The sequence below is a fragment of the Oncorhynchus tshawytscha genome, linkage group LG05 (assembly GCF_018296145.1).
Source record: "Oncorhynchus tshawytscha isolate Ot180627B linkage group LG05, Otsh_v2.0, whole genome shotgun sequence".
NCBI lineage: Eukaryota > Metazoa > Chordata > Actinopteri > Salmoniformes > Salmonidae > Oncorhynchus > Oncorhynchus tshawytscha.
In genome coordinates this window covers 42469472-42495849 of record NC_056433.1, presented here as the reverse complement: position 1 = coordinate 42495849, position 26378 = coordinate 42469472, and the positions used below count along the sequence as shown (strand labels likewise).

General features: G+C 45.1%; 1 protein-coding gene across 1 annotated transcript in view; it reads left to right on the top strand.

The window, feature by feature from the left end:
- Positions 1-532: 532 nt before the first annotated feature.
- LOC112236740 (TSC22 domain family protein 2) overlaps positions 533-26378 on the top strand; it is a 57134-nt gene continuing 31288 nt past the window's right edge. The window contains exon 1 of the mRNA XM_042321912.1: positions 533-2915. Within this exon, the coding sequence (XP_042177846.1) occupies positions 1267-2915 (1649 nt within the window). The 5' untranslated portion in view covers positions 533-1266. The remainder of the gene's footprint in view (positions 2916-26378) is intronic.

The window sequence follows — 26378 nt, the reverse complement described above, 5'->3', positions numbered from 1 at the left end:
GTACAGTACGGTACAGCACAGAAGAGTTTAATTCAGTAGAGTACAGTTTAATTCAGTAGAGTACAGTTAAGTTCAGCAGAGAATATTAGAGTAAAGTAGGGTACAATATAGGACATTATACTGTGCTGTACTCTACTGTACTGAACTACACTTTACTCTACTGAGCTCTATTGTACTGTGCTGCACTGTCCAAACTTGTGAAACATAGATGCAATGATTTGTTTAGATTTATTAGACCTATTAAGATAATCTGAACAAATCAGACATTTTTGGGAGAAATTGAGGTTGTCTATGTGGACGTTGAAAGGCTGATCTGTATCTGACCCAATATTAACCAAACATAGATGTCTATGTTGGCATAAATTTCCTATCTTGGACAATTCATTTTTTTCCAAGACACAAGTGTCTGGGGATATTAAATGTGTTTTAGATACCTTATTCTTTCAGAATACTAGCAAATCACCGTATCCCCTATGATTTATCTACGCCAATCATAGACAGGACGCCAATGCGCAACTCTCCCAGAGTGCTGTGCGTTTTTTTTGCCATCTTGTTGAGTGGTAGAGAATGAGCAGAGCCATACTTGAGCTAGTCTGCTAGTAAGTGAATTTCAGTCACAGTAGGAGTTCTAAAGAGTGAGAGAACCCGAGGACGGGGAAGCTGAACTTTCTTCAATTCAGGAATGTATGTCTACCATAGGAGGATATAAATTCCATGTGACGAGTTGAAGAAGGATATGGACTTGTTTATATGATGTCGTGCAGGCTGGTTCCTGTGTGGAGAGAACTAACGATAGCTATTTGGCTAGCTAGGTAGTTCGCTTTAAGCTACATTAGCTGACTAGCTAGCTAAAAGGGAGAGTGGTGAAAAACGGGGCCCGCCAGTCAGACTGAAGTATCGGCAGTAACTGCGACAGCGGCCTGCTTGCAATTCCGGGGGGTAAAAACGGTAAAAACCTCAAACGGGAGGCCAGGTCTGGAAGAACCGGAGGAGAGGAGACGGTGGTATCGGGAGACTTGTCACATTTCGTGCTGGCGGAGACTAGCTAGCTTGTTACCTTGTCCGAGTTCAGAGGAAGTGTGCTTGTTCGTTTTTACACTCAGACACACTGCAACAGGAGAGGGGAGCAAGGAAGATGTCGCGTACTTGTCTCGTTATAAACTGTGAGTTCTTTAGATAAGTTAAAAGACTTCCTAACTAACTAATTGAGCTCATACTTAACACTTTAATCTGGAAATAGAGAGCTGGAGTGACTAACGTATTAAAATGTCAAAAATGCCAGCAAAGAAGAAGAGCTGTTTTCAAATCACAAGTGTGACACAGGCTCAGGTGGCGGCCAGTAGCATCACAGATGACACCGAGAGTCTGGACGACCCTGACGAATCCAGAACCGAGGATGTGTCATCAGAAATATTCGACTTGTCCCGGGCCGATATTGACACGGGGGTATGTGACAGAAGTTCATCCGAGGAAACCTTAAACAACGTAGGGGAAGTGGGGGCTGCTGTCATGGCGTTACATTTACCTCAAGAGCAAGAGGCTGCAACAAGTCATTTTAACGGGGGGCACACTTTTAGAAGTACAGGCAGAAGTCATGTCAATCAAAACCTTTTAGGGGGTAGTGTGCCTGTACCAGCCGCGAGCAAGCCCTCCATTCCAACCGTGGCCTCTCAGCAGCCAACAACAGTCAATGCTGTCCCTGCTGCGAATGTCTCCCCAACAAGTGTGTCTCAAACGCCCCCAGCTGCGCTTAGCACTACAACCACTGTAAGCTATAGTTCACGTTTCAGGGTCATTAAACTTGACCATGGTACAGGGGAGCCCTTCAGACGGGGCAGATGGACATGTACAGAGTTCTATGAAAGAGATTCTGAGGGCTCTGGCATGAGCAGGACTGTGGATAGCATAAAACACACTGTCACCCTTGACCACAATGCAGACAGGGACACTGGGCTTGGGGCCACAGGAGACTCTGTGGTTGCTTCTAGTACCCTGTCCACACAGGCTCAAGAGTCCACAGGTGATAGTGGCTACTCCACTATCCACCATGGCCATCCTCCGGAGCCTCAGCAGCAAGGCTATGGCCTAGCGCTCCAAATAGGGAACGGGGGGAGTGCCTTCCAGCCCATGGGTTACTCAGCAGTGGTATCCCAGGTCAACGTTCACCCCACTGGCCTCAATGGGGTGCCCCAAGGCGGCATGCTGAAAAAAGATCCCCTTATGCCTCTTGCCCAGCAGTTTGCTTACTCTGCTCATCCCTCTGGAACGCTCCCCAGTCAGCTGGACTACTTAACCCCTCACCAGCCTCAGGGCTCCAGCACTCAAACCCTCCCTATGTCCTCCCTCTCTGTGGGGCCTCCTGCGAGCCAGGGCCCCTCGCCTGTCATCACGCCTGTCGGCCCCAGTGCTCAGGTGCTGGGATTGTTGGCTCAGGCCGGGGAGCTGACTGGGTCTCTGCATAGCGGTCCATTAGCCTCAGTTCAGGGGCTGTTACTGCAGGTAGGCAGCGGTGCAGTGATGGCCCCTCTCCTGCCTGGGGGTACCATGCAGCACCCTGTGAGTCAGCCCCTGCCTTCAGGTGGAGTGGGCAGTGTCCTCGTACCTTCCACAGCCTCCGTTGTCCAGAACGTGCCTGCCACAGTGCCCAGTGCCACCAACACCCCCCCAGGCCCAGGAGGACTCTCCCGGGTCCAGGTAGTTTCCAGTGGGGCCATGGTGGGATCTGCTGGGCAGGGCCTTCCCGCAGCCAGCCAAGAGGATGACAGCCGCAGGAGGTCGGACAACCTTCCTCAGCCCATCACCACCCTGGGAAAAGATTTCATGAGGCCTTTCATCCCAGAGAGCCTGCAGCTGGCCAATCCCACCGTCAACAGTCTGTTCGGGATAGCCATTCCCATGGATGGGGATGAGGATGGGTAAGAAAGATTCTTTCAATTTAATTTAAAATGCCAGTGGCCACTCCCTATCTCAACGTTCAACCTCATTGTATTATTTAGTGTACACACAAGGTGTTTATGCATTCACACTCAACAGGTGTCAATAGGCATCATGTTAAGATGAGAGAAAAAAACACCTTTTAGAAAACTGATTAACACTGAGGGATTAGGTGAGTATCTGGAAGACTGCCATCATGTTTTACATCACATTCTGCAGCAATGCAGTCATACTCGACATTGTGTAGTGAACACTTGCCCTTGCCAAGGCTGGTGTGAGGTATGCTATTCCTGGAATTGTTTAGCTGTATGTAAAAACATGTCTTGCAGTTGTGTTCAGAGAGAAAATGTGGAGTTTGGCAGGCGGGAGTGCAGCTGGCAGGGAAGGAGCATTGCGTCAGAACTGTCATCGAGTTTTGGTGTTTTTCATTAGTGCCCACAAACAGGGGGCACAAAATATGTGAGGTTAGCTGGTGGTTGGGTTGGATATATGACCCTGTTCAAGAATTGAATTTCTTAAAGACCTGAAACGTATAATCATTATGCTTAATTCTAATATAAAAATGTCCATTGTTCTGCATATCTAAGCATACCTCTTGAGCTGTCTGTATCCTACTTGACTAGTGGTTCTATTTTAAAATAAACTAAATATGCATCTCTGTGTAAATCTGGGTAAAAGATTTAAAGGAGAGTCTTATGTGAGTTTTATTCTTCACATTTAGTTATTGCTTGGTTTTCTAAAGTCTACCAACCTTGCCAGCAGGCATGCCAGCTAAGATAGTTAGAGACACAGGTGGCGTGTGAGTTGTTTTAAGTTTGGGGAAGATAATTTTCACCACAACAATGCACCGTTATAATAACGCATTCTGTACATGATCGCATTTGCAGACTTTTATGTAAGATAGCATACTATTCCTAATGTCATGAGTAGATTGCATAGTCTTAATTTGGGCTAATAACATAACTCAATCTCTTTTTTTTAATATAAACATATTTCATGCAAATCTACTACACTTTATGACTGGAGGGTGGAGACATTAGCAGAATCTTTTATAATACGACAAAAATGACAGGGTAGCCTACTTTGCTGACACTGACAAACGGATTAATAAAAACGGCATTGTCTGATCCATCTCATAGTTCTATGAGAAGGGGAGACAAATACAATTTGACATCCATCTAACCTGGAGTAGGAAATTATTGTCCAAAAACAAACTTTCATTTGGCACTAACCCACCAATGATAGAGTGAATATACGCACTCTCCGGGAATATGATCGATACTCTGCACTGGTGCCAATAAAATAGGCTATACTGTTAGCTCATTTAAGTTGAGAATTTCTTTGTCTTCTCTTTACAGCAATAGCCATTTGCTTTCCAAACTATGTTTTCCCGCGATTGTGTTTAGAAATATTGCGATATGCCTGGCTGGGCCTCTACTTTTCACTGACCGTCGCAACTCAATAATAATCTATTTGGTATTTGCTGCTCGTGCTGCCGAAATTACGTGCCCTTCTGACTGAAGACAATGCGATTTAAACAATATATTTTTAAAGAAGCTAATGATCCTCTGTGGCTAAATCATACTTTCTGGTGTAGTAGCCTAGTTTGAATGATTTAATTTATTTCTGTATTGACAGGAGTAGGCTAAATCATTTTGGCCATTTAATTCAGTTTACATTAGGGTGAAGCTTAGCTTTATGGACGTCCCACCTATGGCTAGCTACTCTAACTTTATTGATAGCCTGAAATGGCTTCTTGGTAGCTAGCTATGAGGTTGGGAAATAGGTTCCCAATCTGGGATAGCTAAAGCCAACTTGATAAAGTTGCTTGTAGTATACAGAGAAACAACAACAAAAAAATGTTTACAGGACAAATCTGAGGGGGCCCATGTGCCCCCTATAGGCACGACGCCTCCACCCACAAAAACTGGATAATAACCCACATCGTTATAAACAATCATTACCCCTTATTTACCACCTGTCCTGTTTGAGTTGAGGGCTCTAAAATAAATTACACTAAAAGTAATTGTTTTGCAGCTGACACTTTAACTGTAGTGAATACTCTCCTAGTATGTAGGCCTGTGTTTTGTTCTCTATATGGTGTAGAATATCTCCTGGCTTTCGTCCTAGCATGCCACCTCATCAATACCCACTTTTCAATTGTCTGTAGTATGGTGAGGTGTGTGTGAAATGAGGTCTGATTGTATTGTCCCGATGCTATTTTCCTGAAACTAATCATTGTCTACCGAGAGACTTTGTTCCAGGCCAGCATCACAGAGTTGTTGATGTGCATGATAGTGGACAGAGAGAGTTGTTGCCAGTGTGATGTCATCGGGGAACAGCCGTGCCCATTTCCTAATCGTTCTTGTATGTCGGCCATGACATCAAGGGAGCCCTGTGTAACCAGCACTACTTTTGACCAAAGCCCTACAGGATGCCATTTGGGACGCAGCCCAGGACAGGCTGGGTCAGATGTGGAATGGACAGACAGAGGGGACAGGTGGCAATGATAGCCAATGGATCTGGGGCCCAGTTAGCTATGAGATAACATGGCTCGATTGAGTCACCATGCCTCGCCTCTGTCAACTGCCCCGATCGGTCCTGACCTAAGGTGGTTGATGTTGGGCTTTTTTCTCTCCTTAATCTCTCATTGTTCAGGCTGACTCTTGCTGGCTTTTACTCTCACTGTTTATAGACTCTTGGGGGGGATCTCCAGAGGGTTCCTATAGATGCACACCAAAACACGTGTGTAGAATGTTCCTGTGCTGAAATTTGGTTAACCTTGGAGTGTGTATGCTGGTAGGCTAGCCTATATTTGTTTATTTGGATCCCCATGAACTTTTGCAGAAGCAGCAGCTACTCTTCCTGGGGTCCACAAAAAAAAGTAAAACACTAATTCACTGATGCCAAGAGTGTGCAAAGCTGTTGTCAAGGCAAAGGGTGGCTATTTTGGCGAATCTAAAATATATTTAGATGAACTCTTTTTTTGTTTTGTTTTTTTGGTTACTACATGATTCCATATGTTTGATCGTTTCGATGTTTTCACTATTATTCTACAATGTAGAAAATAGTAAAAATAATCTCTTGTGGTACTGTATATACATTGCATTCGGAAAGTATTCTGAGCGCTTCCCTTTTTCCACATGTTATGTTACAGCCTTATTCTAAAATTGATTAAAATGTTGTTTTTTGTCTCAATCTAACACACAATACCCCATAATGACAAAGTTAAAACAGGTTTTTATACATTTTTGCTAATTTATAAAATTAAAAACACAGACATTACATTTACAGAAATATTAAGACCTTTTACTAAGTACTGTTGACAGGGATTAGTCTCGAGTCTTCGGTATGACGCCACAAGCTTGACACACATTTATTTGGGGAGTGTCTCTCATTCTTCTCAGGAGATCCTCTCAAGCTCGGTCTGGTTGGATCGGGAGCGTCGCCGCACAGCTATTTTCAAGTCTCTCCAGAGATGTTCGATCAAGTCCGGGCTCTGGCTGGGCCACTCAAGGACATTCAGAGACCTGTCCCTAAGCCACTCCTGTGTTGTCTTGGATGTGTACTTACGGTCGTTGTCCTGTTCGAAGGTGAACCTTCGTCTGAGGTCCTGAGCGCTCTGGAGCAGGATATCATCAATGATCTCTCTGTACTTTACTCTGATTCATTCAGGCCAAAGAGTTCAATCTTGCATTCATCAGACCAGAGAATCTCGTTTCTTGTGGTCAGAGTCCTTTAGGTGCCTTTTGGCAAGCTCCAAGCGGGCTGTCATGTGCCTTTTTACTGAGGACTGGCTTCCGTCTGGTGAGACTACCATAAAGGCCTGATTGGTTGAGTGCTGCAGAGATGGCTGTCCTTCTGGAAGGTTCTCCCATCTCCACAGATGAACTCTGGATCTCTGTCAGAGTGACCATCAGGTTCTAGGTCACCTCTCTGACCAAGGCCTTTCTCCCCCGATTTCTCAGTTTGGCCGGGTAGCCAGCTCTAGGAAGGGTCTTGGTGGTTCCAAACTTCTTCCATTTAAGAATGATGGCGACAACTGTGTTCTTTGGGACCTTCAATGCTGCAGACATTTTTTGGTACCCTTCCCTCGATCTGTGCCTCAACACAATCCTGTCTTGGAGCTCTACGTGCAATTTCTTTCGAGCTCATGGCTTGGTTTTTGCACTGACATGCACTGTCAACTGTGGGACCCTACATAGCTGTGTGTGCCTTTCCAAATCCTGTCCAATTAATTGAATTTACCACAGGTGGACAAGTTATAGAAACATCTCAAGGATGGTTAATGGAACTAGGATGCACCTGAGCTCCACCTGTTGTTGCTTTGTCCTTATGGAGTATTGTGTGTCGATTGATTGGGGGGGGTACACACTATTTAATCAATTTCAGAATAAGTCTGTAATGTAACAAAATCTGGAAAAAGTCAAGGGGTCTGAATACTTTCCAAATGCACTGTATTTGTTTCTCAGATCTCAATTTTGAGCTCAATAGCAACTTTTACAACTAAGATATTTGATACGGCTTTGATATGCAGTGCGTGCTAAATACTCATTGGCCATTGCGTTGGGCGCTAGGCTACAACTGCAACATTTTTTTGGGACATTAAACATATCTTAGATTAATACGAGGCTACTAGCAGTGGGTATTATATTTAGAGTTTGGTCTAGCTATTATGTTTTTTTGTTTCCACTTACATAGGTGGTGAATTAGCCCCAAATAAATTAGCCAATGATATTAGTGCACTTAAAGATGCAGCCAAATTGGGAAAAAAATCTAAATAAATTCTAAACATTCTGTAGCCCTATTTTTACATTAACAAATACATTTAATTTAATTTTCATGCTTTATCTGATCAACTTTGTAGGAAATAACTTGACAGTCCATGTTCATGACAAACAACTGTAGATATGTTATAAAAAAACTGAAAATAACTACAATAAAAAAAGTGCCTCTTTGAAACTAACATTAACCCTGTTTTACAAAATGACCTCAAACGGTGTGTTTCCTAAGAATAATGTTGATGACTATTTTAGAATGTGCTAAGCAGACAAGGTAACCTTTTCACTTAGCAACTACACACTTGTATCTAACTTATTTTAATGGCATCAGACATTTTTACTGTGGAATTTTAAGGTTATTGATACAGCAAATGGCCCCTTCAAAATGTTCAATTGATCCTCATGGAACGAACCCTGACCTCTGTGTAAAATATAAAGACCTAATAGTAGAGACGTGCTTTGGATCTGGGAACTAGTCCTAAAATGGTGTTTACGGTAGCTTAACTGTATCCCTTTCCAAGTTCAAAATGTTAATTTTGAATGGCCGTTCGCCATATTAATAACCTTAAAATTCCACAGTAAAAATGTGTGACACTGTTAAGTTATAGCTACAAGTGTGTATTTCAGCTTCCACGGACAGGGGTCCCTCTAAGAAAAACAACTCAAGGCAAAACAACAATGTTCTTGTTTCAGAGTCCATACTAACCCAGTTTACATTTGGAATTGAATCAGCCCCATAGTGTGTCACAGGCGGTTCCCAGAATGTTGACCATGTACAAACACTGTGCATGTTGGCCAGGCATCTCTCTCTTGCTGTCTCCCTCTTGCATTCTATCGCTCTCTTGCTTTCTCACTCTTCCTTACACACCTTCTTTTCATAGTGGTTACAGTATGTGAAGTATCTCTGTGCTTTATTTCAAAGGGAAGTCTCAAGACCAAAGAGAGATTGTCAAGACCTTTTTATCGTTCTCGGCCCACTACCCAAGTGGATGACTGTTCTCCTGGTGATGACAATGACTAATGGACCCCTTCAGATTCTTAGAAATGTTCAAAGAGTCCTTTGGGTGGGCTCTCTGACCTGTACTAGCCTATGTCCTGGGCTGTTTTTTTGTAGGTTACATCAGATGACTTGACGAGTCTCATAAGTTCACCTACATATTTCAGAAATGTAATTTCATTACATTGGTTACGATCATGGCTCGAGACTTAACTTTTTCCATCACAGTGCCAGAATTTTCCCAAAATGCAATTTAAACCGTCCCAAACTGAACATGAACTGTCCCAAATTTAAAAAAAAATATATATCTATACATATACACACACACACACACTACTGTTCAAAAGTTTGGGGTCACTTAGAAATGTCATTGTTTTTGGAAGAAAAACATTTTTTTTTGTCCATTTTTAAAATAACATCAAATTGATCAGAAACATTGTTAATGTTGTAAATGACTATTGTAGCTGTAAACTGCAGATTTTTTTGTGGAATATCTACATAGCCGTACAGAGACCCATTATCAGCAACCATCACTGTGTTCCAATAGCACGTTGTTAGCTAATCCAAGTGTATCATTTTAAAGGCTAATTGATCATTAGAAAACCATTTTGCAATTGTTAGCACAGCTGAAAACTGTTGTGCTGATTTAAAGAAGCAATAAAACTGGCCTTCTTTAGACTAGTTGCGTATCTGGAGCATCAGCATTTGTGGGTTTGATTACATGCTCAAAATGGTCAGAAACAAAGAACTTTCTTCAAAACCTTGTCAGTCGAATCTTGTTCTGAGAAATGAAGGCTATTTCATGCGAGAACTTGCCATGAAACTGAAGATCTCATTCAATGCTGTGTACTACTCCCTTCACAGAACAGCGCAAACTGGCACTAACCAGAATATAACGTGGGAGGCCCCGGTGCACAACTGAGCATGAGGACAAGTACATTAGTGTCTAGTTTGAGAAAGAGGCGCCTCACAAGTCCTCAACTGGCAGCTTCATTAAATAGTACCTGCAAAACACCAGTCTCAACGTCAACAGTGAAGAGGCAACTCCGGGATGGATACTGGCCAAGTTCCTCTGTCCAGTGTCTGTTCTTTTGCCCATCTTAATCTTTTCTTTTTATTGGCCAGTTTGAGATGTATTTTCCTTTGCAACTTTGCCTAGAAGGCCAGCATCCCGGAGTCGCCTCTTCATCCTTCTCCCCTGATTGCTCAGTTTGGCCGGGCGACCAGCTCTATGAAGAGTCTTTAGTTGTTCCATACTTTTTCCATTTAAGAATGATGGAGGCCACTGTTTTCTTGGGTATCTTCAATGCTGCAGACCTTCAATGTTTTAGATCTGTGTCTCGACACAAACCTGTCTTGGAGCTCTACGGCAATTCCTTTGACCTCATGGTTTGGTTTTTGCTCTCACATGCACTGTTGACTGTGGGACCTTTTTTATATAGACTGGTGTGTGCTCTCCAAATCATGTCCAATCAGTTGAATTTACCACAGGTGGACTCCAGTCAAGTTGTAGAAACATCTCAAGGATGATCAATGGAAACCGGTTGCACCTGAGCTCAATTTCGAGTCTCATAACAAAGGGTCTGAATATTTATGTTAATAAGGTATTTCTGTTTAATTTTTAATAAATGTATAAAAATGTTTTTTAAATCGCTTTGTTTTTGAGGTATTGTGTGTATATTGATTAAGGAAAAAAATAATTTAATACATTTTAGAATAAGGCTGTAACTTAATGTGTAAAGTAGTCAAAAGGTCTGAATGCTTTCCGATTGCACTGTAAGTCCCAAATGGAAAGGAAACAAATTTTGTCACCTATAGCACCGTAGACTCTACTGATCAGCCAAAACAAGCTCAATATCTCAATGCATGCAACACAATCCCTATTTAATATATATTTACCTATATTGTGAGTAGGCCTATGCCATCTTAATTTACCCAGTTTGTCAAGAGATTTACCATTTCAAATACAATTATTTTCATGATTATGTAGTTCGATTGGTAAAAACAAACTCAAATGTATTGTTTAATTTTTCAATTGATGCATTATTGTGTAACTGGCTGTCTCTGGGAAATTGTCAGATTTTTCTATTTTAATATTGTATATCGGTCTCCTTGAACCCCCCCAAAATCAGTATTGGCCCTAAAAAAAATCAATATTAGTCATTCTCCACTTCCTACGTTCATTGAGAACGGCAGCTTGTGTGTCACTCAGGGCCTCTGATGGGATTCCATGCAATTCCATGTCTCTGAGATGACCGATATGAAGAGCGGCCCTCTGTTCTCATTGAATGAGATTATTTGGATGATCTAGGATTTTACAGAGCGTCGCTCTGTTCCCCCAATGTGCCACCTCCATGAGGTGTCTTCAATAGATTGGTTTAATGGTAGGCCTTCTTGTGTTAGGGCCCTCCATATGTTCTGAGGAATAGGACTTGTATGTTAAGCCAAGTAGGCTGCTGCAGAGAGCTGCTGTGGTTGTCTGGATATTCTCTTCTGCGATAGATTTACCCATACACAATTCAAATTGTCTTTCAAATAAACCGGGGGCTGTTTCCCCCTTCGGCTCTTTCAACTCTAAACAGGCTCCTCTTTAGGCCTTGCTCCTGCTGGATGTGCCCTTGCCGCACTTGGTTGTGAGACAGTGGAGGTTTAATTTTGGCCGGGCCCAGCTATTGCACAGTCAGGCTGAGGTTCCCCAGTGAGGGTGGAGGAATTGAGTTCCCCATCCGTGGGAACACCTGTATCCCCTTCCATATCCAGCCAAAGGACCACTTAAGTCAGGTTGCCTATTTTAAGAATGCGCGAGGGGCAGGTGTCCCGGTGAGGACAAGGAAAGGGCAGAGAGATTTGAGGTTCCGGTTTAGACAATTCAATTTTTATTTTCATCAGGTTGAATTTCCATCGTTGTTTCCATAGTGTGCTAAAAAATTAACATTATTAGCATTAATATATTTTCATATAAAGAATCCACATTATCATATTGCATATAATTATTATTCTTATACCATAAATATGGTATAATATCTGTCTGTGCCCTTGAGCAAGGCACTTAACCCTAATTGCTCCTGTAACTACCTCTGGATGAGTGTCCCCATGTAATAAATGTAGTGAGTGCAATGTTTTCATTAAGTACATTATTACATTTATACATGTATTATTTAGTACATTTATTTATTTAGTACATTTATTACACTGATATTATAAATACCCCCTTGAAACAAAATGGGTTCATTATCATTTCATGATTACATAATTTTAATTCATATCCAAACACTATCCACACGAAGCACCGATTAGTGTCACCTCGTTAGTCAGTATGTGTTACACTTGTGCTGGTTGCCATCTCGTTAGTGGGAAGGGGTTTCACCTATGCTGGCCCAGTGTTCCATTTGTCCTTTTAGTTGGCTCTACTTATTTGGATTTCTAGACAAACAATCCTTTCTGTTATCTGATTTTGCTCCACCTTTTTGATTTGCTACCTTTCTTTACGTTTTGGTGTGAGTTTTAATTTAGTTTGCCTGTTCTTGGGCAAATGAAGTGGGTGCTAATGGTGGGTGTCTTTTAGGCTACAGTTGTTGTTACTAGTTAACTTTCAGTGGGGAAAGGGTTGTACAACTGAAATGTCTTCTGCATTTAACACAACCCCTCTAAATCAGAGAGGTGAGGAGGGCTGCCTTAATCAACATCCACATATTAAATATGACCTTGAAATCCTCATCCAATGTCTCCTGGCTTTCCAGTGAGGGCGATTAAACCACACTAGAAAGTCAAGACAGAGGTCATTCAAACCCTTCAAAGAAGTGTTACTTTCTATATTAGATTATGTAAAAACATTCAAAACATTTCATACATTTCAATTTCCAGGTTCACAGTAAGTTTCTCCAATACATTTTTTAAAATCAGAATAATTTGCATGTTCAATTAAAACTCAGAAAATAAAAACTTCTGAAAATTCTGTGTGTGCCTTTTTAAGATACCTTGGCACTAACCCAAATTCATAACCAGTAAGTTTGTGTGTGTGGTAAACCATATGGCAAAAACAAACAAGAATTGCCAGGCCTTATTTAATTTGGTAGCTCCTCTTTACCTCCGGATATCTCTATACCGATAAAACCACCAAATTCCACTAACCACTCTCCCAAGACCATAGCCATATGAAACTTTTCAAAGAGAAAAAATGATGCCATCTATTTTGTGAAGTGCACCAGTCCCTCCTGCAGCAAAGCACCCCCACAACATGATGCTGCCACCCCTGTGCTTCACGGTTGGGATGGGGTTCTTCGGCTTGCAAGCCTCACCTTTTTCCTCCAAACATAACGATGGTCATTATGGCCAAACAGTTCTATTTTTGTTTCATCAGGCCAGAGGACATTTCTCCAAAATAGTATGATCTTTGTCCCCTTGTGCAGTTGCAACCCGTAGTCTGGCTTTTTATGGCGGTTTTGGAGCAGTGGCTTCTATCTTGTAGAGCGGCCTTTCAGGTTATGTTGATATAGGACTCGTTTTACTGTGGATATAGATACTTTTGTACCTGTTTCCTCCAGCATCTTCACAAGGTCCTTTTGCTGCTGTTCTGGGATTGATTTGCACTTTTCTCCCCAAAGAACATTTATCTCTAGGAGACAGAACGCTTCTCCTTCCTGAGCGGTATGACGGCTGCGTGGTCCCATGGTGTTTATATTTGCGTACTATTGTTTGTACAGATGAACGTGGTACCTTGAGGCTTTCGGAAATTCCTCCCAAGGATGAACCAGACATGAACCATATTTTTTTCTAAACCTCGCTTCAAAATACTCTCTTGTAACCCGCCTCACCCAATGTGGTGTGGATCTGCTTTTTTTCTAAAGTATCTTTCTTTACTTCGGAACTGGAATCCCCCAACAGAAGCTAGCCAGTTAACTAGCTAGTAGTCAGCTAACCACTGCTAGCGGTCATCAGCTAACCTTTAGCTCAGAAAACTCTCGCCAGTTTGCACAACGCTATTCAAACCAGACCATACCGGACCTATTTTCTCTCCATAACCCCGGATTCCTACCACAAGCTCTGAACCTTTTCACCTGGATCATCGCAAATCAAAGTTTGTCATGTGCACCGAATACAACAAGTGTAGACCTTACAGTGAAATGCTTACTTACAGGCTCTAACCAATCGTGCAAAAAAAAGGTATTAGGTGAACAATAGGTAAGTAAAGAAATAAAACAACAGTAAAAAGACAGGCTATATACAGTAGCGAGGCTACATACAGACACCTGTTAGTCAGGCTGATTGAGGTAGTATGTAGATATGGTTAAAGTGACTATGCATATATGATGAACAGAGAGTAGCAGTAGCATAAAAGAGGGGTTGGCGGGTGGTGGGACACAATGCAGATAGCCCAGTTAGCCAATGTGCGGGAGCACTGGTTGGTCCGCCCAATTGAGGTAGTATGTACATGAATGTATAGTTAAAGTAACTATGCATATATGATTAACAGTGTGTAGCAGCAGCGTAAAAAGAGGGGTTTGGGGGGCACACAATGCAAATAGTCTGAGTAGCCATTTGATTACCTGTTTCAGGAGTCTTATGGCTTGGGGGTAAAAAGTGTTGAGAAGTCTTTTTGTCCAAGACTTGGCGCTCTGGTACCGCTTGTCATGTAATAGTAGAGAGAACAGTCTATGACTGGGGTGGCTGGGGTCTTTGACAATTTTTAGGGCCTTCCTCTGACACCGCCTAGTGTAGAGGTCCTGTATGGCAGGCAGCTTAGCCCCAGTGATGTACTGGGCCGTACGCACTACCCTCTGTAGTGCCTTGAGGTCAGAGGCCGAGCGATTGCCGTACCAGGCAGTGATGCAACCAGTCAGGATGCTCTCGATGTTGCAGCTGTAGAACCTTTTGAGGATCTCAGGACCCATGACAAATCTTTTTAGTTTCCTGAGGGGGAATCAGCTTTGTTGTGCCATCTTCACGACTGCCTTGGTGTGTTTGGACCATTCTAGTTTGTTGTTGTGGACACCAAGGAACTTGAAGCTCTCAACCTGCTCCACTACAGCCCCATCGATGAGAATGGGGGTGTGCTCGGTCCTCCTTTTCCTGTAGTCCACAATCATCTCTTTAGTCTTGGATACATTGAGGGATAGGTTGTTAATTCTGGCACCACCCGGCCAGCTCTCTGACCACCTCCCTATAGGCTGTCTCGTCGTTGTTGGTGATCAGGCCTACCACTGTTGTCATCTGCAAACTTAATGATGGTGTTGGAGTCTTGCCTGGCCATGCAGTCGTGGGTGAACAGGGAGTACAGGAGGGGACTGAGCACCCACCCCTGGGGAGCTCCAGTGTTGAGGATCAACGTGGCAGATGTGTTGCTACATACCCTCACCACCTGGGGGCAGCCCGTCAGGAAGTCCAGGATCCAGTTGCAGAGAGTGGTGTTTAGTCCCAGGATCCTTAGCTTAGTGATGTGCTTTGAGGGTACTATGGTGTTGAACGCTGAGCTGTAGTCAATAACATTCTCACACAAGTGTTTCTTTTGTCCAGGTGGGAAGGGCAGTGTGGAGTGCAATAGAGATTGCACCATATGTGGATCTGTTTGGGCGGTATGCAAATTGGAGTGTGTCTAGGGTTTCTGGGATAATGGTGTTGATGTGAGCCATTACCAACCTTTCAAAGCACTTCATGGCTACAGATGTGAGTGTTACTGGTCTGTAGTAATTTAGGCAGTTTGCCTTTGTGTTCTTGGGCACAGGGACTATGGTGGTCTGCTTGAAACATGTTGATATTGCAGACTCAATCAGGGACATGTTGAAAATGTCAGTGAAGACACCTGCCAGTTGGTCAGCACATGCCCAGAGCACATGTCCTGGTAATCCGTCTGGCCCCGCAGCCTTGTGCATGTTGACCTGTTTAAATGTCTTACTCACGTCGGCTATGGAGAGCGTGAATACAGTCGTCTGGAACAGCTGATGCTCTCATGCATGCCTCAGTGTTGCTTGCCTTCAAGATAGCATAGAAGTGATTTAGCTCGTCTGGTAGGCTCGTTTCACTGGGCAGCTCGTGGCTGTGCTTCCCTTTGTAGTCTGTAATAGTTTGCAAGCCCTGCCACATAAGACTAGCGTCGGAGCTGGTGTAGTATGATTCAATCTTAGCCCTGTATTGACGCTTGGCCTGTTTGATGGTTCGGCGCAGGGCATAGCAGGATTTCTTGCAAGCTTCCGTGTTAGATTCCCGCACCTTGAAAGCGGCAGCTTGACCCTTTAGGTCAGTGCGAATGTTACCTGTAATCCATGGCTTCTGGTTGGGGTATGTACTAGAGGTCGACCGATTTAATCGGAATGGACGATTTTTAATTAGGGCTGATTTCAAGTTTTCATAACAATCGGAAAACGGTATTTTTGGACACCGATTTGGCACATTAATTTTTTTTTTTTAAACATATTTTTTCATCTTTATTTAACTAGGCAAGTCACATTGTTATTTTAATTTATGGCCTAGGAACGGTGGGTTAACTGCCTCATTCAGGGGCAGAACGACAGATTTTCAACTTGTCAGCTCGGGAGAATCAATCTTGCAGCCTTACAGTTCACTAGTCCAACGCTCTAACCACCTGCCTCTCATTGCACTCCATGAGGAGACTACCTGTTATGCGAATGCAGTAAGCCAAGGTAAGTTGCTAGTGTTAGAAATTAGATATGTAGACGGGCGAGTTGGTCAAGGATCGATTCAGACAAGGTGGTAAATTGTATGACAAGCGACAGTTTATTCAGAGTGAAGATATCTAGAACAGCGTAATTACGGCTCTCCCGCTGGTTCGTACGGAACTGCAGACAAAGAGACCGTTACAATCAATACATCACTTATATATAGAAAAGAAAGTAGGTTGATTCTGGAAGATCGGATCTTTGGATTGGTTCAGCTGGGGTGTAGTCTGTAGTCTTCCGCCATTGGCTCAGTTGTCTGTCCGTCATCGTAGAATCCTCTTCGGGCACACAATGTTCAGCTACAAAGGAGATTATGTGTGTGTGCGCTGGTTTTGGCAATTAGTGTAATGCGGGAGCTATCCTGTAGGGGACCCCATAAGCTTTACTTTGAGTTGTAGCCCTGTATTAACAATAGTTTGGTCACCTGTATAAGAAATAGCATTTCTCTACAAAACCCTCTCTTCACGTCTCACCAGAGACGTGACACAACCTAACTAGATTCAGACACAAAGAGAAACTTCTCCCAAGGGGACTATGAAATAAGGCACGGTATTAAACAGAAATAGATATATATGTATTACCATCATGTTCTCCATTCAATCCCACTATGTACTAAGTTGGCTACCAGCCACCTAGGAACTTACAACCCTCATTTAACCGAGCGGAGAACAACAGCTCAAAATAAAAGAAAAATGCTTGTCTACATACGCCAACTTTTTCCCGCAGGAAAAAGTTGTGATTCCCTCTCTTCACATCTCCAAAGAGATGTGACTTAAACTAGGCAAGTCAGGCGGAATGATCCACTTGCATAACACATACATACATCCCCATCAGGCAACAGCAGATATATGTAAACCTAATAGGCACTCTCCTCCTCATCCTCGAATTCAAGTGGGTCTTTATCCAGCAGAGGAAACATCTGGGAAGGGGAGGAAGGGTCAATGGCTCTAGAGATAACCCTAGTGGTAAGGGAACGGATGCATGGAATGCAACAGCATCCACAGAGAACTAAAATGGCAGCGAACACCGAAATGGATACCAAAATGGAGGACACCAGGGTTTTATATTTACCAAACACACTCATCCAGGAGTCCCACATTGAGGTATCAATCCCTGAATGAGATTTCATTTTACCATTAAGCGTCCGCAGACCTTCCAGAGCGACCGTCAAACTACCATCCGAGGCTGTGTTATTAGGGATGAAAGTACAACACTGGTCACCAAACATAGAGCAAACTCCGCCCTTCTCAGAGAGTAGCATATCAATGGCAATACGATTTTGGAAAGCCATCAGGCTGGTTGCAGCCAGTTGACCATGTACTGCTTCAAAACCCTGCTGAGTCCAGTTGCCTAGTCTTTGGACGTTGTAATGTATATAATTAATACGATCAACATTCTTGTTAATTGTGCACCACCAACAGATGGATGATTCAAACCCTGCAGCTACCTGATCTATTAACTTATACTCATCAGGCACTCCCCTAGGGACTCCGATAGCGTCTATGTATGAGGGGTCTCCACTGGATGGGGTGGTGTCTCTCCTGGAACGTCCCCTATATCCGGGATTTACTCCTGGATCCGCAGAACAAGGTCCTCGGCTCCTATAGGGTAGATAGAAACAGGCAACAAGAGAGTAACAAGTGCACAGCGTCCAGTACTGTTGGAGGGTAACTTATCAAACAGGACCGTGCTACCACACCACCACCACACATCTGCTCTGGATATTGACCTGAGGCTCCCCTTAATACTAACTGTATCCAGACACCACTCCGCAGGGATCCATCCCACCTCGGTTCCTCCTCCCGTCATATTGACACAAGTAAAATTTGCCCTTGCAACCTGGTTGGAAAACACTGGGTTCCTAGTGGTGAATTTAGTAACCGGATAGACCACATCCCAGGCAGTACAATTATCCCTGGGGTTATCTGTAGTCATAAGAGGAATTAGACATGCTAGAGTCACTACTGCTGGGACAATGCGGAGCAATGGACGAGCTCCCATGCACACCACACAACTCTGCCTGGTGGTATTTGCAGCTTCCTCGGTCAACAATAGCCAATTATTGGAAAAACCTGAGACTCCTGTGGCTGTTAAAATTACATCATCTGGACTTTTAAGCCTGGATATTGCTTCCACCGGGCCAAACAGTGGGGATGTCGGGGACCCCTTTACGGGTGTGGTCATGTCATTCCTTACTGTAACCGAAGTTGGTTTAGGATTATTAGTCACGCAAATTCGCCACAACCAATATCTGACCCCGGAATTCCCTGGGGCCAGTATGAAATCATAACACCCTAAGGGCTGGCCCCCTGGCCTAACAGTAAGTTTCAGTCCCGTATTTGTCTTAGTTAAAGTCAGTCGCTTCCTCCATTTCACTGCCCCCTCGTCTGTTGTCCAGTCTTCCCACCCATTACCTGTCTCCCCCACCAAATTCCTCCAAGACCAATCGCCTACCTTCCCTAATGTCATATACCAGACGTGTCCGGCAAACCAGAGTGCACTGGTCCCCGCCTGTTCCCTCCCCTTTAGCCTAGAGTACCCTAAAGTCCCCCAAGGGATGTTAATGATATTAGTTGCGTTTGCGGGGACGCAAACGGTCGTGCTCCGTATGTCGTTGGCCTTACAATCAGTGTCAGGGGTGTTGGAATGCCTCTTGCACAAATGATTGGTCATTTCTATATGTGCCATGGATGTGGTCAGGTTGGATGACCCATTAGAGGGTCCTATATCTGCTTGTGAGGTAGGTGTATGATGCTCTAATACACACAGGAGAATCCCCATGGAAACTCCTGTGACTACAATAAAAATAACAAACACGGGGCCTGATATCCCCAATCTCGTCCAGGGATAGCCCCTATCTCTGGACGGCACTGTTAGTTGGTGTGCTGGGGAACTGCTCCCACATCCTCACCAACTAAGGGTTCTGTGGTTGTAATTAAATTTAGGTCGCTCAAATCGTCCCTGACTTCAGTCAGAGTTCTAGAAGGAGTCGGTGCTGGTGTACAATGAGTCAAGTGGTGCCAAGGTGCGCCCAATTTACCTTTGACCTGGACTGAGTGTGAAGTAACCTCCTTCACTTCGTACGGTCCAGTCCACCTGGGATCCGCCCACTTTCTTTTGTGGACCTTGATCCTTACCCAATCGCCGACCTTTACCCTCAGTTGTTCCGGATCTCCCGTCAGCTCCCCCTCATGGACTTTGTGTATCTGTTTGGAAAGAGCTGCAGACAGTTCCGTCAATTTTCTTACATAGTCAGTCATGCCTATCTGGTGTACATCAAGAGGGGGCATATGACCTCCCTCTCTTGGTGGACCTGGCATTACTCTTCCTGTCATTATTTCGTGGGGTGAGAGATGAGTCCCTGCCCCAGGTGATGACCTCATGGCCATCAACGCCAGTGGCAGGGCCTCCACCCATGTCAGTTTTGTACCAGCACACACTTTGGCTATCTTACACTTAAGAGATTGGTTGCAGCGCTCCACAAGGCCTTGGGCCTGCGGCTTATACACGGAACCAAACTTGTGTATAATGCCGAACCTCTCCTCCACCTGTCTCAGGTGTTTGTTTGCGAAGTGGGACCCATTGTCGCTTCGGATATGTCTAGGGACCCCATATCTAGGTATGAGTTCTGTCTGTAGCCACTTAATGACCGTTTCCCCATCCTCCTTAGCTGTTGGAATTGCTTCTACCCATCTAGAAAATCTATCTACCATTACTAGCAAATATCTCTTCCCGTTCTTTACATTGTCTTCTCCCATGTCTGTATAGTCTATACTGATGTCTTGGAAACATGCGTTTGGCACCGGGTAGGCCCCCATCGGGGTTTGGTAGGGCTTCTTTGGATTGTGGCTTCCACATATGTTGCATTCGTCACAGAATAAATCTGTCATGTCCTTCATGTGGGGGTGCCACCATATGTATGAAACCTTCTGTAAAGTTCTGAGTTTCCCTTCATGAGTGGGTCCATGGGCTTCCCTTATCAGTTCTGGACAGAGATTAGCCGGAGCCACCAGTCGGCCATCATGGCATCTCCATATTCCATCTGGTCCCTTAGAGCCTCCCTTCTGTGTCCAAACCGAATGTTCGTAAGGGCCTGCCTCTTCCTGTAGTTCTAGTATGTGTTGGCTTGTCAATTCAGTCCTTGTCGGTTCTATCCCGAGCACCATCTGTCGGGGGCTGTATCCCCCTGCGGCCTTGGCTGCCAGATCTGCGGCATCATTTCCTTGATTGATTCTGCTGGTCAGTCTTTGGTGGCCTCGGCATTTCATTATGGCCACTGTCTTTGGTAAGGACACGGCATGCATCAAACGTTCCATTTGGGCTCGGTGCTTGATGGGTAGGTTACCTGTGGTGGTAAAGTTGCGCCTAACCCATTGTGGTCCATCTATGTGCACTGCTCCGTGTGCGTATGCCGAGTCCGTGTAAATGTTTACAGTTTTTCCTTCGGCTTTCTCTAGAGCTTGAGTCAAAGCCACAATTTCCGCAAGTTGTGCCGATGCTGGCTGGGGGATAATTCCTGATTCCAACGTGACATGTGTTTTGTCATGCAGCTGCTGTACGACCGCATAGGCAGCTACATTTCCTGTGTCTCCCTTGTAGCAACATCCGTCTGTGTACAGCCATAGGTCTGGAGATGTCAGTGGTTCATTTTCCAGGTCTGGTCTCAGTTTGAGCTCTTGTGCTGCCCTCTCTTGGCAGGAGTGTGCTAAGCCATCTTCTGCGGTGAGTGCATCTGCCATGTTCTTGTCGGTGTTCACAAAAGTGATGTGTGACTGGGTGCATTTGTTCTGGATTTTGTTTTTTCTGTCCGCACTGAAGGTAAATTCTTTGCTGATGAGGTATGCTGCCACCCCGTGGTGGGTGTGTATTTGCATCTTGTGGCACATTACCAGATGGGCTGTCTTCTCAATCGCCTTGGCTACCGCCGCAACGTATCTGGAACAGGCGGTTTGGCCGGTTTCAATGTGGTCAAGTTTTGAAGAGTGGTACATGAGTACTCTTCTCTCCCCCTCATGTTTCTGAAAAAGGACGGCGGATGCAAAGCCTTCCTTTTCAGAAACATCCAGGTGAAATGTTTTACCGTAGTCTGGTGCCGTGAGAGCAGCAGCCACAGACAGGTCAGTCTTCAGGAGCCCAAACGCCGTTGAAGCTTCAGGAGTCCATGTAAGTGGGGCCTGTAGGTTTCTTGGGCCAGCTTCTCGAACAATTTCTCTCAGAGGTTCAGTTCTTTCAGTATAGTCTGGGATGTGAGTACGGCTGTATCCCGTCAACCCCAGGAAAGAGAGCATTCCTGAAACAGTAATGGGCCTGGGATGATGTAGGATTGAGTCTCGGTGTGATTTTGAGAGTCCGGCCCCCTCGCTTGAGATTTCCCTTCCCAGGAACAGAACGGTTCGTCTGCATGATTGGACTTTTGACATCTTGACTTTGTAGCCTTTGACTGCCAGAAAGTCTAACAGGGTTTTAGTCATTTCTAGACAGAGGTCTGAGGTGGGAGCCCCCAGCAACAGGTCGTCTACGTATTGTATGAGTATCACTCCTTCTGGGATTTTCAGTTCTGCCAGGTGAGTCTTCAGAATATAATTGAAGATTCCCGGGGAGGAAGTGTAACCTTGGGGAAGTACGGAATAGGTAAATTGCTGACTCTCGTAGGTAAAGGCAAAAAGTGGCTGGGAAGCCTCATCCAATGGGATGCTGAAAAAGGCATTGGCCAAGTCCACTACGGTGAAATACCGATGTTTGGGTGACAGGTTGCTCAGTATGATGTGTGGGTCTGGAACAGGGAGATCGATGGGTGTTGTAACGTCATTTACAGCCCGGAAATCCTGCACCATCCGGTATGTTTCTCCTCCTGCCTTCAGAACAGGAAATATGGGGGTGTTCCAGGGTGATATAGTCTTGTATATGCATCCAGCTTCCAATAGGCCTTCGATAGTGGGTCTTATCCCCTCTGTCTGTTCTTGCTTCAGTCGATATTGGGTTCGAAATATTGGTACTTGTGCCGGATTGGTTAGGGTAATGCACACTGGTTGGACCTGTAACTTTCCCACGTCAAATGGTGTGGTTGTCCATATTGCCTTGTCTATGGAGTCCAAGACAGCAGGGGAGGAAGGGTGATCAGAATATGGTTTCCCGTGATGCCTGGGGAGAGTGAGGCGCTCAGGCAGGCACTGTTCTTCAGTGTCCACCATAGTCAGACGCCACATCTCTTCGGTGGTTGCCTTCAACAGGCCTGGTGCACTAGTCTCTTCCCAAGTGAGTTTCGAGGCCCTTTTTATCATTGGACCCAAACTTCGGGCCTCATGTCCATTCCCTACTGCGAGGGTCACGTGTGGAGCAGAGTCGGGTCCCAGTTGATACCAAGGTTTAATATGGTGTGGTAGTATGACCGGGGCTGCCACCCCCTCAGGGCCGCACACGATGGTAAGGCAGCGTATGTTTGGGGTAAGATGCATCATGTTTTCATCCCAATCTTGTGTGTACGGCGTGTCTTCGTCGTCAGTGACGTTGAGAGTGCAGTGCAACTCAGCCTGTGGTGTCTTATAGGGATGGAAGGTATATATTAGCTTCCTCCATTGGTTGAATTGAAATTGGATGGCAGGAGTTCCAGGTCCAGATGGTAGGCATTTGAGCCAGTAAATCTCCTGTGTGGTGGATAGAGCAGGTGCGGGCAGAATTGGGAGCATCAGGATTCGGGCCCTTGGCGGTGGATCGAGCGCGACCTCCACACCTGACTCAGTTAGGTATATTGCGCATCCTAACTTACAGAGTAGGTCTCGACCTAGTAGGTTGATTGGGCAATTTGGACAATATAGGAATTGGTGTTTCAAACTGGAAGGGCCCCACTGGAACAATAGTGGAGTAGTTTTGTATTGATCTTCAGGATTTCCTGAAACCCCCACCACCTTTACCTTGTCTGAAGAGAGGGGTTGATGAGAATTGATGGCGGAATATGTACATCCAGTGTCCACAAGGAACCTGTGGGTGACCCCTTGTACTACACATGTAATAGTGGGTTCCGTGTGGACAGAGAATTGTTGGCCATCTAACCCAACTGGTGGTGGTGGGCAGCCTCATTCCCATGGGGGGTATCCCTCTGACATCCCCTGGAAGGTGGGACCGGTAGGGGGCGCTGGGTTGTAGGCTGGTTGATATCCCTGGGCAGGGGCTGGTGGATATCCCTGGGCAGGGGCTGGTGGATATCCCTGGGCAGGGGCTGGTGGATATCCCTGGGCAGGGGCTGGGTACCTTGGGGCCCCTCTTCCCCGCTGTCCACCTCTCCTCCCTCTGTAGGCCAAGTAGTACTGGCGGTGTTGTGAGAGGGGAGCGGGGCAGATCCTTGCATAATGCCCTTCTTGGTAGCAATTGTAGCAATGTCTTCTAGCTTGCGGCGGCCCCCCCCATGTCGGTCCAGATGGGTTAGAAAATCCAGGCTGGGTGTAACCCTCATATCCGTAGTTGGCTCCTGGATTTGGAGGGGCGGCGTATACGACCGGTGCCTGTGGGGGGGTCGGTGGTGCTGGAGCGGCCACCAACATCTGGTTCATGGTCTGAATCTTGGCTATGTCAGTGGGTTCCTCCGCCACCATTTGCTTTTTTGCAATTGTAATTTGAGCAGTTGGAGTTGCAGCGACTGAACTTGTGAATCAGCCGTGCCTTTGTCTTTGTTGTACTGAGAGATGTGGTGGTGGACATGGGAGTTGAATTGGGCAGTGGGCAAGGCCATCAGCCCCACTGTGGCCCTAAGCTTGGTTTTCACTTCTATGGGTGTCCCATTCACCACCATCTCCTTCCACATGCTGAGAGTGGTTCCGCTCTGGTCATGGGGTTCAATGTGGACTGACCTCCAGGTGGTCTTGGCCCTATCTAGGTATTGAGCTGCCTGCTCCCCGTCTTCCATGGCAAAAGAGGTAAGGGTTGCATAATTTTTCTCGGTGGGATATGCCCTTCTGAGCTCATTCCACAGTGATACTCTGTATTTCTCAGGTTCTGTTGCTGATCCCAATTTTCCCAGTCCTGCTGTGTTTATTAGGGCATTCATGGTCGTGTAGTCGGTTGACCTAGCCAATAAGGCCTTCATGTCCCCCAAGGCAAGCCGGACCCCGGAAGTTAGGGACTGAAGCTGAAGCAGCCAGGCGGGAGCTGTTCCATCAGGGCCGTTAAATCTTGCATCTTCCAGGCAACGTATTCCTCTCTGTGCGTTGTGTCGTCCATCCTGAGTGGCATTTGATACGGCCCATGTTGTCTTTGGGCTTCTTCTTCTTCTTCTCTCCTTTGTCTGGTTATGATGCGCCTTGACCGTCTTACTGCCGTTTCAACGGGGGTTGATTTTCCCTTAAAAACTCCTTGTATCAGGACTAATTCACCCGTTTCTGCTGCGCCTTCTTCCATGAGTTTCAGTTGGCTTTCTGCCTCCCATACACCTGCAGCCGTGAGGGGAACGTCTTCCTCTGTCTCCTCTTGTGGTTCCATATCATCTCCTTCCTGTTCTTCCGGTTCGTTGAAAGACATTAAATTTTCTTCTTGTCGGCGGACACTTGTGAAATACTCCTTACTAATATCGCTCCTTGGTTCCCCTCTATGTTCTCTGTACACACTGGATGTGCAGGAGGTGGGGGTTCCCCTCCCCTCTGACTTCAAGCTGCTCCCGTTGCCCCCTGTCTCATCTATGAATGGATTCTTCGTGTGGCCACTGGGGCGGAGCTGTTCTCGCATAGATCGAGGGGCATGCATGTCAGATGGCCCTGGTGTGCACCTTTGTGCACCGCCTGGTGTGGAGTAACCCTGTGAGCCAGGCTTTAATTCTTCACACTCCAAGTGGCCCCCTTTGATCAACGTATCCCCTTTAAGTACTCCTTCTTTCACAAGGAACACAGGGGCCTGTGTTGACGCGGGCCCGGCCCTTTTCCCCCTACCAGTATAAGGTGGAGGCAAATTTGATAGGACTGGGTAAAGGGGTCGGGTCGTTGAGGGCACATGTGTTGGCGGGGCAGAGGGGAATGTATTTGGCGCCATCTCCTGGTGGTGGTCCGTCTGCTCATCTTCCCCTTGTGAGGGAGTGGCCACTCCCATCATTTCCGGTTTTTTATTCAGTTGTGCTTTTAGTGCCTCTTCGATGGCCCAAGTTCCTATCTTCAGTTCCACTTCTGCCCTTTCTCTCTGTTTAGTCCCTTTTTTCTTAAATATGTGATTTTTGTTCTTTTCTACTTCCGTGTCTCTGGCCTCCTGCAACGTCCCTCTCAACTCACATTCCATCGTTGTCAGCTGGGCCCCTGTCGGCGGCCCCCTGCTAGATAACCTGCTTGTGTCCATCTTAACTTCAATCCCTCCCATACTTTCTTTATATTCTTCCATTGTATCTCTCCCCCTGATCTATATTCTATTTTTTGTTCTAGGAACTCATTAAACCTCAGCTTTGGAGTATTGGGGGTCGCCATTGTGAATTTGCTTTAAACGTAATTTAATTTAATTCAGTCGGAATTTAATCGTAGTTTTAATCGAAATTCTCTCCTTCTATCTGAATATAGTTAGCATAAACTTCGCCCGACGTTGATTAATACCCACGATGTATTCGAAGACACTATTGCTCGTACTCAGCCTTATCTCAGAGCTTCTACTACGTATATTCAGGTTGAAAAAAACGCATGGGTTGGTATAGCATTTGTGGAGCGCACAACCAAGGGATCTATTCGACTATATAGTCTCAATATTTAAATATTATATTCAGATATTATTTCAATTATACATCAGTCATTTCGTTCCTGATTATACATTTAACACAAAAGTCATAGGTTCATACAATATAGAAGTTTCGGATTTATCCAATACCCCTTATTATAATTCTATCTCTCTCCCTCTATCTAACCACCAACAATCTTAATGGAAACAATTACAAGCACATTGCATTTTAACATAAACAGTTACAAATAAACAAAACAAGACAAAACAAGACAAAACAACACGTTACACATGTCCGACCCCTATCGGTGAATC